This window comes from Hyla sarda, unplaced genomic scaffold (assembly GCF_029499605.1).
Source record: "Hyla sarda isolate aHylSar1 unplaced genomic scaffold, aHylSar1.hap1 scaffold_1276, whole genome shotgun sequence".
In the NCBI taxonomy this organism is placed as follows: domain Eukaryota; kingdom Metazoa; phylum Chordata; class Amphibia; order Anura; family Hylidae; genus Hyla; species Hyla sarda.
The window spans coordinates 16,557-31,177 of NW_026607898.1; the positions used below are offsets into that span (position 1 = coordinate 16,557).

At 47.4% G+C, this 14,621-nt stretch overlaps 1 protein-coding gene across 1 annotated transcript in view; it reads right to left on the reverse strand.

The window, feature by feature from the left end:
* Positions 1–1,675: 1,675 nt before the first annotated feature.
* The window catches only part of SAMD9L (sterile alpha motif domain containing 9 like), a 43,730-nt gene continuing 30,784 nt past the window's right edge, over positions 1,676–14,621 (reverse strand). Inside the window, exon 4 of the mRNA XM_056551933.1 lies at positions 1,676–6,546. Within this exon, the coding sequence (XP_056407908.1) occupies positions 1,835–6,546 (4,712 nt within the window). The 3' untranslated portion in view covers positions 1,676–1,834. The remainder of the gene's footprint in view (positions 6,547–14,621) is intronic.

The window sequence follows — 14,621 nt, forward strand, 5'->3', positions numbered from 1 at the left end:
CATAGCGTTTCATTTCATTTAAATGTTGCCGGATAGTTTGCGCTGACACTGATGCTCCCTGAGCCTGCAGGACAGCTTGAATATCTTTGGAACTTGTTTGGGGCTGCTTATCCACCACCCAGACTATTTTGCGTTGACACCTTTCATCAGTTTTTCTCTTCTGTCCACGCCCAGGGAGATTATCTACAGTGCCATGGGGTGTAAACTTCTTGATAATGTTGCGCACTGTGGACAAAGACAAATCTAGATCTCTGGAGATGGACTTGTAACCTGGAGACTGTTGATATTTTTCCACAATTTTGTCTCCATGGCGTCCGATCGTCGATTGATTGCTCCAAGCCTGAGCTACAATCGAGACCCTATCTGACTGATCCGTGCAAAGCTATGGCTTTCCAGGGATCAGTATAAGAGATCAGTTTGTGCAGTGTTATAGGTCCCTATGGGATAACAATGATCAGTATAAGAGATCAGTGTGTGCAGTGTTATAGGTCCCTATGGGATAACAATGATCAGTATAAGAGATCAGTGTGTGCAGTGTTACAGGTCCCTATGGGATAATAATGATCAGTATAAGAGATCAGTGTGTGCAGTGTTATAGGTCCCTATGGGATAACAATGATCAGTATAAGAGATCAGTGTGTGCAGTGTTATAGGTCCCTATGGGATAATAATGATCAGTATAAGAGATCAGTGTGTGCAGTGTTATAGGTCCCTATGGGATAATAATGATCAGTATAAGAGATCAGTGTGTGCAGTGTTACAGGTCCCTATGGGATAATAATGATCAGTATAAGAGATCAGTGTGTGCAGTGTTATAGGTCCCTATGGGAGCTATAACACTGCAAAAAAAAAAATGAATAGAAAAGTGAATAAAGATCATTTGACCCCTTCCCTAATAAAAGTTTGAATCACCCCCCTTTTCCCATAAAAAAAACCTGTGTAAATAAAAATAAATATATGTGGTATCGCCGCGTGCGGAAATGTCTGAACTATAAAACTATATCGTTAATTACATCGCACGGTCAATGGTGTGCATGCAAAATAATTCCAAAGTCCAAAATATTGTATTTTTGGTCCCTTTTTTCATGAAAAAATGAATAAAAAGTGATCAGAAAGTCCAATCAATACAAAAATGATACCGATAAAAACTTCAGAACACGGCGCAAAAAATGAGCCCTCATACCGCCCCGTACGCAGAAAAATAAAAAAGTTATAGGGGTTAGAAGATGAGAATTTTGAACATATAAATTTTCCTTCATGTAGTTATGATTTTTTCCGAAGTACGACAATATACAACCTATATAAGTAGGGGATGATTTTAACCGTATGGACCTACAGAATAATAAGGTGTTATTTTTACCGAAAAATGAACTGCGTAGAAACAGAAGCCCCCATAACTTACAAAGTTTAATTTTTTCTTCAATTTTGTCGCACAATGAATTTTTTTTCCATTTCGCTGTGGATTTTTGGGTGAAATGACTAATGTCACTGCAAAGTAGAATTGGTGGCGCAAGAAATAAGCCATGGTATGGAATTTTATGTGCAAAATTGAAAGCGTTATGATTTTTGTTGATGAGGAAAAAATGAAAATGCAAAAATGGAAAAACCCTGTGTCCTTAAGGGGTTAAAGAGGTTTTATCTGGAGGATAATAAGAGCAGGGGGTGAGAACCACAAATACAGTAATGATTGTATTTTACACATATTTACATGCTATTATATACATAGTTATAGCACAGTCAGGAAGGCTGCTAATGTCATATGAGACCGAGAGGAAATTCCCCATAATAGAGGCCAGTAGAGGATGGGGACATTCCTAGAAGAGTCCATGTACCCTTAGTGCTTGGCTGAAGTTTTGGAGTCTGTCTGCAGCTGTATGTTATAAGCTACAAAGCCAATGAATGTGAACCCCAGATAGAACGTGACATTCTCATTGCCATGAGGCACAGATGAGGCGTTGAGTGGCAGGATCTCAATTTTGCTCTTCTTGCAGTGTCCCTCTGCATAGAGTTTTCCATTTTCGGTCCAACCGGGGACATTTGTCAGCAGCCGATGCACACTATCGAACTTCCATAGGTCATCATTATCCCACTTCATGCGTTTTTCATTTAGTGGACCTGCAATGTGCTTCTCAATGATGCTTCTATGAACGATCTTCTGAAGGCCATGTCCCTTCCCCAGAAAGAAGAGCACGTTGGTTCTTTTCTTCCGAACAGGGACGTTCTTGATTCTTAGCTCATGCAGCGCCCTCGCCGTCTGCAGGGCATTGGCCAAGATATTGTCTTTATTTGCATCCGGTTTATCATCAATTTTGCCATCCGGCCAGTAGAGCAGGAAAGTGAGGAGATAGGCACTGGGTGGGAATGCCTTCCTAGTGTGTAGAAACCTTTTACCAAGTTCACGTAGTATCTGTAATGACAACAGTTTTGGAGATCCGGGACACACACATCCCAGGGCAATGTGAGACATGATGTAATTGGCCAGACCAGTGTCATCGAGCCCTTGACGGGCGATGTCCTCGGGGTACAGATTAATTATTTTTTCCAGCTTTTTACTAGATCGTTCATCCTTAGAATCAGATAGGATGGAGAGTATGGTGGCAGTGCTTCCTCCCCCCAGCTTATAAATATTCATCTTACGCACAAGCTGACTGTCAACATCGGTTTCTGTGTAGGCCTGCAGAAAATCGGAGCTGAAGAACTTGGCAAAGACCTCGGTCTTCCTCAGCAGCCACTTCCTGGGACTGTGGACATGTTCTTCTGTCTTGTTCAGCTGTACTCCATCTTCTATTTTCTCTGACTGAAAGTAACCAACATCCTCTGCGATCCACTCCAGGGCATTGTAAATATTTTGGTAGAGTCCCTTTAAATGGCTGTGAAATTTAATCCATGGCTTTTCAATCTCTGGCGGTATATAGTCTGTCAGAAGGTAATTCAGGAGTTTGGTGTTCTCCTTTCCTCTATTCTTGGAGAACACTGGCTGTGATGAAAGCATCTGTAACAATCGGCAACCGACATCAACCTCCCCAAAGTATGCAGAGTCGTTCATCATGTCTGTCTCAGATTTTGCTGCTTTCTCTGCTGCTCTGAAACATTCCATAGATTTAAGGCTGAGCTCTATCAATTCAATCACATTCTCTGGAGTGAGGTCATTTTTCTTTCTGTCGAACAGCACATTGAACCACTTCTTGTACACCTGACCCTCTGTGTGTAAAATAAAGGAGTTGTCCGGCAACAGGGACTTGGCGGTCTCTGCCCATTTTCGCGCCTCTTCAAACTTCTCATGCATGTAGTGTAAACGGGCCAGCTGCTGGGCAACGAAGGGATCTTTGTCGAATCGCTCATATGCAGCTTTCAGGAGACTGATTGCCTTCTCAGTATCATGTTCTTCTTCACAAACATGTTCAATCATAGGCGAGAAGAAAGTATCCACACTGTCACCTCGGCTTTTCCGGTAGCGCAGTAAAAATAAGTCTCTAATAAACTTAATGAAGTCATCTCTGCCAAATCTGTGCTTAAGTAGAACGTCCTCTTTGAGGAGATCTTTGGCTATCTCACTCTGAGGACGGTTTTTGGAAAGCTGGTTCAGCACTTCCTTAGCGATCAGAGGATGAATGATGTGGATGCTGCTTATCCACGTGTTCTTCTCTCTCAGCTCAATGAACAGGAGTCGCGCCTGCTCACTTCTGAAGAGGTAACTCTTAAAATTATATTTCCGTATTTCATTGTGCTTATCTTTGGTCATAACTCCAAGACCAAGGAAAGCTTCACAGTGTGAAACAGAAATGTAGGAATTCTGTACATAGCAATTGAGCAGTGCAACATATCTCATGAGCCGTGTGACATCGGACGAGTGATCTATTCCACGCAGAACATTCTGCACAAAATCTTTTACATATTGTTCATGAAATTCGTTTTTCATGAGGACAAAGGTGATTATCAACTCTGACTTAGGAAATTCCTTCTTCAGCTCTTGCGCTTTTGTGGAGAATTCCTGCTTTTCCTTCTGGCTAAGCTTATGAGTTATTACAACTGTGTCAGATGCAGAGGCTTTGAAAAAATCTTCTGGAACATTTGAGCGTTTGCAGCTCATGAGAATAAAACATGGCTTGGAATACACAATTTTCTTAAACACCATGGCTTCTGATAGCTCATGCCTCAGGTCATCAAGGTAGTCTTCTTCACAGTCCTCCACCAGCAGCAGGACAGGCAGGCACAGGTTGGGATTGTCCTCTTCGTATTCTCTGAGCTTTACAGCGTGCTGACTAACTGTGGAAATGGGGCATGATGACCTGATGATGGCGCATCTTAAGACGTTCCTGTTCTTCCACATGACCTGCCGGGCGACTGTACTCCCTCCGCTTCCAGGATGGTGGAAAATTTTTATTCTGGCAACTGGAAGCCGGACAGTGTTTTCATACAGAATCCCATGTAGAATCTTCTGGACTTTATCACATGCATCACGCTCAATAAAATTTCCACACATTTTCTGTTCTGCGAGCCAGAGATGTTTCCAGCTGATCTTTCCTCCTCGGTAAAATGTCCCCTCCAGATCCTTCACTTCTTTATCACTCAAACCATCAAGATTTTTATCACAGCATTCATTCACACACAGGATTTCCAGCGAGTGCATTTTCTCCTCATCGGGTGTATTAAGGACACAGACACCTTTGGACGACACTGGCAAATTCCTATAAGAGTTCCCAATGGGAAACTTGTTCTGGACTGTAGCATCGATGTGACTTAACTTTACCCCAACAATGCTTCTCTGCTCCAGTGTTTCCATGTCACACGATGCCTGGGCAAGGCTGGCCCATTTTTGGTAATATTCCTTGTTTTCTGCAATACAGATGATATCTTCCATCCCGTTCATCTGAGCGTAGAAGCTGTGAAAAGTTTCCACTATGGGCTTCTCCACTGGTGACATCAGCATAAACACAACAGCAACGGTCCCTTTTGGGAAAATCTCTTCACAAATTAATGAGAGCGCTTTGATCAGATACTTTTTCTTAGTCTTAATCCAGGTATTTTCATCACAGGTTTCGTCACCTCCTCGGAAATTGCTTCGGCCGTTGCAGAATATCCAGCTGGTCTGATCGAAGAGTCCAAGAGACTTCCTTAGCTCACTCAGGCTCATCCCACTATCATTGGCATAATCAGTGAGGGAGTGGATGTTACGAGCATGGTGTTCCTTGTACTTGGAGCACAGTCCAGACACATCAGAGTCGGCATCAAAGTCAAACACACAGAAAATTTTCAAGCGCATGAGGAAATTGAGATTTGCCAAATATGGAGGTTCCCATTTGTTGGTGACCAGAATGTACCATATGGTGTCATCCATGTAATCTTTGCCTCCAGTGAGGAGGTCTATTTTTTTGGTGAGGTTTTCAGGGGCTGTAGTCTCACATAGTGATAAGGATTCTGCTTTATCTCTTCTGGCATCAACTTCCTGCAGACTCTGGATAAACAGTACCATATCATCCTCGGGGACTGGTTCAGATTTTGCACCGATTCTGCGGTAATAGGTTTTCTTCTCCATACTCACTTTGTTGTTTTTCTCTATGAACTTTGGTAAACTTGCTTGGAAAACTCGACCTTTCACAGAACCTGAATCTGGCACAATGTCCACCTCAACCACAAAGCGCTGCTCTTCACTGTCTTTATCTACAACCTCAATAAATTTAGGGCTGCGAATACAGGCTCTCGCTGCATCATGTTCTCCTTTATTGAAACATCTCTCGATATAGTCCAATGCATCGACATACCAGTCTTGGTCCTCTACTGGGATTCCCATTATCTGCCCATGTTTACAACGTTTGTCTTCTTTGCTGTCCAGCACCCCAAAATGTATTGTACCATTAGTTCTTACATTCATACATGCAGAAGCAAATCTTATCACCTCTGAAGAAAACTTTGCCTGAAGTCTGAAGCGGTCCAGCTTAGAGGCAGTAATGAGGGATTTGTATTCATGACACGGGGCGATGAGGTCTTCTACACCAGATTCTGGAGGGAGGACATTGCCCTTTACATACTTAAAATTTCCAACTTCTTTATCGAAGGGCCGAAAAGTAGCAAAAGACACAGAGAGTGAGGAGTGCGTTAGGGGGTTGCTCTGGTTTGGTTTACTTCTCTTCTGGGGGCTTTCTGTGGATTGTGTCTCATCTGCTTGAAGCTTCTGTGGAGAGCCCACAAGAGATGACTTTACAGGTGACTTGCTTTCCTCTGTCTGAGGAGGGACCTCACATAAAGGACCTGATACTTCTATTTCCTGGGGGATTTTTGGAGAATTTTTGTCCCCTTCAGATCTTTGCGTTGAGTTTTGCTCCTTCTCTTTTGATACCAGCTCATCCCTCTTTTTGATCAGCAGTTTGATGGGACCTTTTTTCATTTCTATTTTTTTTAAGAACTCCTCATCTATTTCTTTGAGCACCAGCCCAGAGACTTCCTCCTCATAGAGCTTGTCAATGTACTTCTGCTGTATCGGTATAGACTGGAGCCAGTGTGAGACGTGCTGCTCCGTCCACTCACTCAGAGGCTTCATCTTGTAATCTAAAGTAAAGACAGAAAAGACAGACATGAGTGTATGGACTAGGAGACAGATGTCCAGATCAGGGTTATTGATCACTATGAACACTTCCTCTGTGTACAGCAATTCAAGGAGTCAGCCAGCCATACAAAGAATAACCTGCCCTGTGTCTATAATCATAGGAAAGGGTAAGTATACTGCTGCCTCCAGAAGGTCTCTCAAGGAGCTCTGGCCTCAGCTCTAGTGGTCTTCATATGGGCCTGTCTGACAAACAGCATTGGAGTGGGAACAGTAATATCTTGGGATACCTAATGGATTTTATATGCCCAGCCCTGGGTCCCCTGACAAATGATCAGGCCCTGGGTCCCAAGTGTCTAGTCAAGTGAATGTCTGGTGGATGAGAGACCTTACTGCTCTGGAAAAACATTTGGCCAACTGAGTGCCTGGGCTTGTCCTCACATTTAGTAGAGTATTTGCCAGTTCCATAGTTTATGGTCAGGTAAGTGCTAGACACCAAATGTCTGACTAATGAGTTCATGCCTGGACTCTGTGGGTGCTTGGCATATGGAAATCTATAAGGCATTACTACTTGTGTGTCTTACTTTAGGTGGTTTGTAGACTAAGAAATACCCGCTTTTTCCTTGTGAAGCTAAGGAGATTATGCCTTTCAGAATATACTCAGCTATTTCCAAGAATCCCTCTCCCCATTGATAAAGATTGGTGCCAAAATATCTGCCGTGAAGCTAAACCTTAGAACAGATGACTTTAGGATTTCCTCTCTCTTCTGCCCCTGCCATAGGAGGAACCTGAGCGCTCCAGACTCCTGAGATCATTAATATTGTGCCGCAATGTAATTTAGCTCTTACTTCTGTAAACTTGCATATGTAATGCTGCATGATTACCTTTGGGCTAGCAGAAGGAGCTGCTCCCAATGTATACAGCAATCTGGAAGAAGCCAAGGTCCAATAGAGAAGTGTGCTGGATAAAGCAGGGAGGACAAAGCAGGATGCATACAGAGCCCTCACAGAAGTGACGCCATGTGCACAGGTAGAAACTGGAAAGAGACCTAAGTGTCTGGTGTGGATTCAATAAAGGCAAAAGATCTGGTGTACACCATTGGTAGTTCAGCGGTGATATGGACGTGTGTGGGTGCGGAGATCTGGTGTACACCATTGGTAGTTCAGCGGTGATATGGACGTGTGTGGGTGCGGAGATCTGGTGTACACCATTGGTAGTTCAGCGGTGGTATGGACGTGTGTGGGTGCAGAGATCTGGTGTACGCCATTGGTAGTTCAGCGGTGATATGGACGTTTGTGGGTGCAGAGATCTGGTGTACGCCATTGGTAGTTCAGCGGTGATATGGACGTGTGTGGGTGCGGAGATCTGGTGTACACCATTGGTAGTTCAGCGGTGATATGGACGTGTGTGGGTGCAGAGATCTGGTGTACGCCATTGGTAGTTCAGCGGTGATATGGACGTGTGTGGGTGCGGAGATCTGGTGTACGCCATTGGTAGTTCAGCGGTGATATGGACGTGTGTGGGTGCAGAGATCTGGTGTACGCCATTGGTAGTTCAGCGGTGATATGGACGTGTGTGGGTGCAGAGATCTGGTGTACGCCATTGGTAGTTCAGCGGTGATATGGACGTGTGTGGGTGCGGAGATCTGGTGTACACCATTGGTAGTTCAGCGGTGATATGGACGTGTGTGGGTGCAGAGATCTGGTGTACACCATTGGTAGTTCAGCGGTGATATGGACGTGTGTGGGTGCAGAGATCTGGTGTACACCATTGGTAGTTCAGCGGTGATATGGACGTGTGTGGGTGCAGAGATCTGGTGTACGCCATTGGTAGTTCAGCGGTGATATGGACGTGTGTGGGTGCGGAGATCTGGTGTACACCATTGGTAGTTCAGCGGTGATATGGACGTGTGTGGGTGCGGAGATCTGGTGTACACCATTGGTAGTTCAGCGGTGATATGGACGTGTGTGGGTGCGGAGATCTGGTGTACACCATTGGTAGTTCAGCGGTGATATGGACGTGTGTGGGTGCGGAGATCTAGTGTACACCATTGGTAGTTCAGCGGTGATATGGACGTGTGTGGGTGCGGAGATCTGGTGTACACCATTGGTAGTTCAGCGGTGATATGGACGTGTGTGGGTGCGGAGATCTGGTGTACACCATTTATAGTTCAGTGGTGATATGGACGTGTGTGGGTGCAGAGATCTGGTGTACACCATTGGTAGTTCAGCGGTGATATGGACGTGTGTGGGTGCAGAGATCTGGTGTACGCCATTGGTAGTTCAGCGGTGATATGGACGTGTGTGGGTGCAGAGATCTGGTGTACGCCATTGGTAGTTCAGCGGTGATATGGACGTGTGTGGGTGCAGAGATCTGGTGTACACCATTGGTAGTTCAGCGGTGATATGGACGTGTGTGGGTGCAGAGATCTGGTGTACACCATTGGTAGTTCAGCGGTGATATGGACGTGTGTGGGTGCAGAGATCTGGTGTACGCCATTGGTAGTTCAGCGGTGATATGGACGTGTGTGGGTGCAGAGATCTGGTGTACGCCATTGGTAGTTCAGCGGTGATATGGATGTGTGTGGGTGCAGAGATCTGGAGTACGCCATTGGTAGTTCAGCGGTGATATGGACGTGTGTGGGTGCGGAGATCTGGTGTACACCATTTATAGTTCAGTGGTGATATGGACGTGTGTGGGTGCAGAGATCTGGTGTACACCATTGGTAGTTCAGCGGTGATATGGACGTGTGTGGGTGCAGAGATCTGGTGTACGCCATTGGTAGTTCAGCGGTGATATGGACGTGTGTGGGTGCAGAGATCTGGTGTACGCCATTGGTAGTTCAGCGGTGATATGGACGTGTGTGGGTGCAGAGATCTGATGTACACCATTGGTAGTTCAGCGGTGATATGGACGTGTGTGGGTGCAGAGATCTGGTGTACGCCATTGGTAGTTCAGCGGTGATATGGACGTGTGTGGGTGCAGAGATCTGGTGTACGCCATTGGTAGTTCAGCGGTGATATGGACGTGTGTGGGTGCAGAGATCTGGTGTACGCCATTGGTAGTTCAGCGGTGATATGGACGTGTGTGGGTGCAGATTACAGAACCACTGTCTGAGAAAACTTAGGGCAGTTTAGTATATGGGAGTGTGATATTGTCCAAATGAAAGAGACTTTATAACAGTTCTCAGGCAAGGTTGTTGTGTGGGACATTGTACAATCTGTAACCCCGAGAGATGATGTGTAAGAAAGAGGGTTAAAGTATACCTGTCAGATCCCACAAAAATATATATTACTCAGTCCCTAATCCTGACCATGTGCATCTAAATTCTATGTCCCTATCACCTATCTTTATTATTTAAAAAAATTCTCTCCGTGGTGAGAGGTGATTGGTGGGAGGGGACATGTCCCTCGCTTGTGGTGGTGGAAGGTGATTGGTGGGAGGGGACATGTCCCTCCCTTGTGGTGGTGGAAGGTGATTGGTGGGAGGGGACGTGTCCCTACCTTGTGGTGGTGAGAGGTGATTGGTGTGTGTGGTGGGAGGGGGCGTATCCCACCCTTGTGGTGGTGAGAGGTGATTGGTGTGGCGGGAGGGGTCGTGTCCCTCCCTTGTTGGGGTGAGAGGTGATTGGTGGGAGGGGACATATCCCTCCCTTGTGGTGGTGGAAGGTGATTGGTGGGAGGGGGCGTGTCCCTACCTTGTGGTGTGAGAGGTGATTGGTGTGTGTGGTGGGAGGGGGCGTATCCCACCCTTGTGGTGGTGAGAGGTGATTGGTGTGGCGGGAGGGGTCGTGTCCCTCCCTTGTTGGGGTGAGAGGTGATTGGTGGGAGGGGACATATCCCTCCCTTGTGGTGGTGGAAGGTGATTGGTGGGAGGGGGCGTGTCCCTCCCTTGTGGTGGTGAGAGGTGATTGGTGTGTGGTGGGAGGGGGCGTGTCCCTCCCTTGTGGTGGTGAATGGTGGGAGGGGACATGTCCCACCCTTGTGGCGGTGAGAGGTGATTGGTGTATGTAGTTGGAGGGGGTGTGTCCATCCCTTGTGGTGGTCAGAGGTGATTGGTGTGGTGGGAGGGGGCGTGTCCCTCCCTTGTGATGGTGGAAGGTGATTGGTGGGTCTGCTCATGCAGCCTTGTCCTTGAATCATCTCTTGTCTATGACTCATGGACAAGCCTGATGCTGCTGCAGGACTGGTTAGTGTCCCAGTAGGTATTGGGACCCCTAGTGGTGAGATTTTCTGGGCCGTTTTCTTTATTAAATATTCAAAATATTTTAAACAACCATATTACAAAAGGTTTTTCATTTTCATCAGTAACAACATGTGGATGTAAACATAGAAGACACTTCCAAAATGCAGGATTTCAGGCGCTGACCAAGGAGAAGAAGCTGGAGCCAGGTAGGTAACGAACAGGTTTATTCCCATGCGACGTGTTTCACAGCGCTTGCGAGGTTTCATCAGGCATTGTCACGATGCCGGCTGGCAGGTAGTGGATCCTCTGTGCCAGAGAGGGATTGGCGTGGACCGTGCTAGTGGACCGGTTCTAAGCCACTACTGGTTTTCACCAGAGCCCGCCGCAAAGCGGGATGGTCTTGCTGCGGCGGTAGTGACCAGGTCGTATCCACTAGCAACGGCTCAACCTCTCTGGCTGCTGAAGATAGGCGCGGTACAAGGGAGTAGGCAGAAGCAAGGTCGGACGTAGCAGAAGGTCGGGGCAGGCAGCAATGATCGTAGTCAGGGGCAACGGCAGAAGGTCTGGAACACAGGCTAGGAACACACAAGGAACGCTTTCACTGGCACAATGGCAACAAGATCCGGCAAGGGAGTGCAGGGGAAGTGAGGTGATATAGAGAAGTGCACAGGTGAACACACTAATTGGAACCACTGCGCCAATCAGCGGCGCAGTGGCCCTTTAAATCGCAGAGACCCGGCGCGCGCGCGCCCTAGGGAGCGGGGCCGCGCGCGCCGGGACAGGACAGACGGGGAGCGAGTCAGGTACGGGAGCCGGGGTGCGCATCGCGAGCGGGCGCTACCCGCATCGCGAATCGCATCCCGGCTGGCAGCGGAATCGCAGCGCCCCGGGTCAGAGGATGTGACCGGAGCGCTGCAGCGGGGAGAGTGAAGCGAGTGCTCCGGGGAGGAGCGGGGACCCGGAGCGCTCGGCGTAACAGTACCCCCCCCTTGGGTCTCCCCCTCTTCTTAGAGCCTGAGAACCTGAGGAGCAGACTTTTGTCTAGGATGTTGTCCTCAGGTTCCCAGGATCTCTCTTCAGGACCACAACCCTCCCAGTCCACTAAAAAAAAAGTTTTCCCTCTGACCTTTTTGGAAGCTAAGATTTCTTTGACAGAGAAGATGTCCGAGGAGCCGGAAACAGGAGTGGGAGGAACAGATTTGGGAGAAAAACGGTTGAGGATGAGTGGTTTGAGAAGAGAGACGTGAAAGGCATTAGGGATACGAAGAGAAGGAGGAAGAAGAAGTTTATAAGAGACAGGATTGATTTGACACAAAATTTTGAAAGGACCAAGATAGCGTGGTCCCAACTTGTAGCTAGGGACACGGAAGCGGACATATTTAGCGGAGAGCCATACCTTGTCTCCAGGGGAAAAAACGGGAGGAGCTCTTCTTTTCTTATCCGCGAACCTCTTCATGCGTGAAGAAGCCTGTAAGAGAGAATTTTGGGTCTCTCTCCATATAATGGAAAGGTCACGAGAAATTTCATCCACAGCGGGCAGACCAGAGGGCAAGGGGGTAAATCAGTAATAAAATCCATACCAATCAGAGACCAAGGCTGTTCGGGGACAGGCAGAGGATGAAGAAAACCAGCGGGCTTCTGGCGAGGAGTCTTATCCCGGGCACAGATAGTGCAGACTCGCACAAAGTCCACAACATCCGTCTCCAGAGTCGGCCACCAATAGAAGCGGGAGATGAGTTGCACAGATTTCTTGATGCCCGCATGACCTGCGAGATGGGAGGAGTGACCCCATTTGAGGATTCCGAGGGGTTGGCGTGGAGAAACAAAGGTCTTTCCTGGAGGAGTCTGCCTGATGGAGGCAGGAGAAGTGGAGATCAGGCAGTCAGGTGGAATGATGTGTTGCGGAGAGAGTTCAACTTCTGAGGCATCCGAGGAACGAGAGAGGGCATCGGCCCTAATGTTCTTATCGGCAGGACGAAAGTGAATCTCAAAATTAAATCGGGCAAAGAACAGAGACCACCGGGCCTGGCGAGGATTCAGCCGTTGGGCAGACTGGAGGTAGGAGAGGTTCTTGTGGTCGGTGTAGATAATAACAGGAAAACTTGATCCCTCCAGCAGATGCCTCCATTCCTCAAGTGCTAATTTAATGGCTAGAAGCTCTCGATCCCCGATGGAGTAGTTCCTCTCCGCTGGAGAGAAGGTCCTAGAGAAAAAACCACAAGTGACAGCATGCCCGGAAGAATTTTTTTGTAGAAGAACAGCTCCAGCTCCCACTGAGGAGGCATCAACCTCCAATAGGAAGGGTTTGGAAGGGTCAGGTCTGGAGAGGACGGGAGCCGAAGAAAAGGCAGACTTGAGTCGTTTAAAGGCGTCTTCTGCTTGAGGAGGCCAGGACTTGGGATCAGCATTTTTTTTGGTTAAAGCCACGATAGAAGCCACAATGGTAGAAAAATGTGGAATAAATTGCCTGTAATAATTGGCGAACCCCAAAAAGCGTTGGATAGCACGGAGTCCGGAGGGGCGCGGCCAATCTAAGACGGCAGAGAGTTTGTCTGGATCCATCCGTAGTCCCTGGCCAGAGACCAAATATCCTAGAAAAGGAAGAGATTGGCATTCAAACAGACATTTCTCAATTTTGGCATAGAGTTGATTGTCACGAAGTCTCTGAAGAACCATACGGACATGCTGGCGGTGTTCTTCTAGATTGGCAGAAAAAATTAGGATATCGTCCAGATATACAACAACACAGGAGTATAACAGATCACGAAAAATTTCATTGACAAAGTCTTGGAAGACGGCAGGGGCGTTGCACAGGCCAAAGGGCATGACCAGATACTCAAAGTGTCCATCTCTGGTGTTAAATGCCGTTTTCCACTCATCCCCCTCTCTGATGCGGATGAGGTTATAGGCGCCTCTTAAGTCCAATTTAGTAAAGATGTGGGCACCTTGGAGGCGATCAAAGAGTTCAGAGATGAGGGGTAAGGGATAGCGGTTCTTAACCGTGATTTTATTAAGACCGCGGTAGTCAATGCAGGGACGTAGGGAGCCATCTTTTTTGGACACAAAGAAAAATCCGGCTCCGGCAGGAGAGGAGGATTTACGGATAAAGCCCTTTTTTAGATTCTCCTGGACGTATTCAGACATGGCAAGAGTCTCTGGGGCAGAGAGAGGATAAATTCTGCCCCGGGGTGGAGTAGTACCCGGGAGGAGGTCGATAGGACAATCATAAGGCCTGTGAGGAGGTAGAGTCTCAGCTTGTTTTTTGCAGAAAACATCCGCGAAGTCCATATAGGCCTTAGGGAGACCGGTTACTGGAGGAACCACAGAGTTACGGCAAGGGTTACTGGGAACCGGTTTTAGACAGTTCTTGGAACAAGAGGACCCCCAACTCTTGATCTCCCCAGTGGACCAATCCAGGGTTGGGGAATGAAGTTGAAGCCAGGGAAGTCCAAGGAGAATTTCCGAGGTGCAATTGGGAAGGACCAAAAGTTCAATCCTCTCGTGATGAGATCCGATGCTCATAAGAAGGGGCTCCGTGCGGAAACGTATGGTACAGTCCAATCTTTCATTATTTACACAATTGATGTAGAGGGGTCTGGCGAGACTGGTCACCGGGATGTTGAACCTGTTGACGAGAGAGGCCAAAATAAAATTTCCTGCAGATCCAGAGTCCAAGAAGGCCACAGTAGAGAAGGAGAAGGCAGAGGCAGACATCCGCACAGGCACAGTAAGACGTGGAGAAGCAGAGTAGACATCAAGGACTGTCTCATCTTTGTGCGGAGTCAGCGTACGTCTTTCCAGGCGGGGAGGACGGATAGGACAATCCCTCAGGAAGTGTTCGGTACTAGCACAGTACAGGCAGAGGTTCTCCATACGGCGTCGTGTCCTCTCTTGA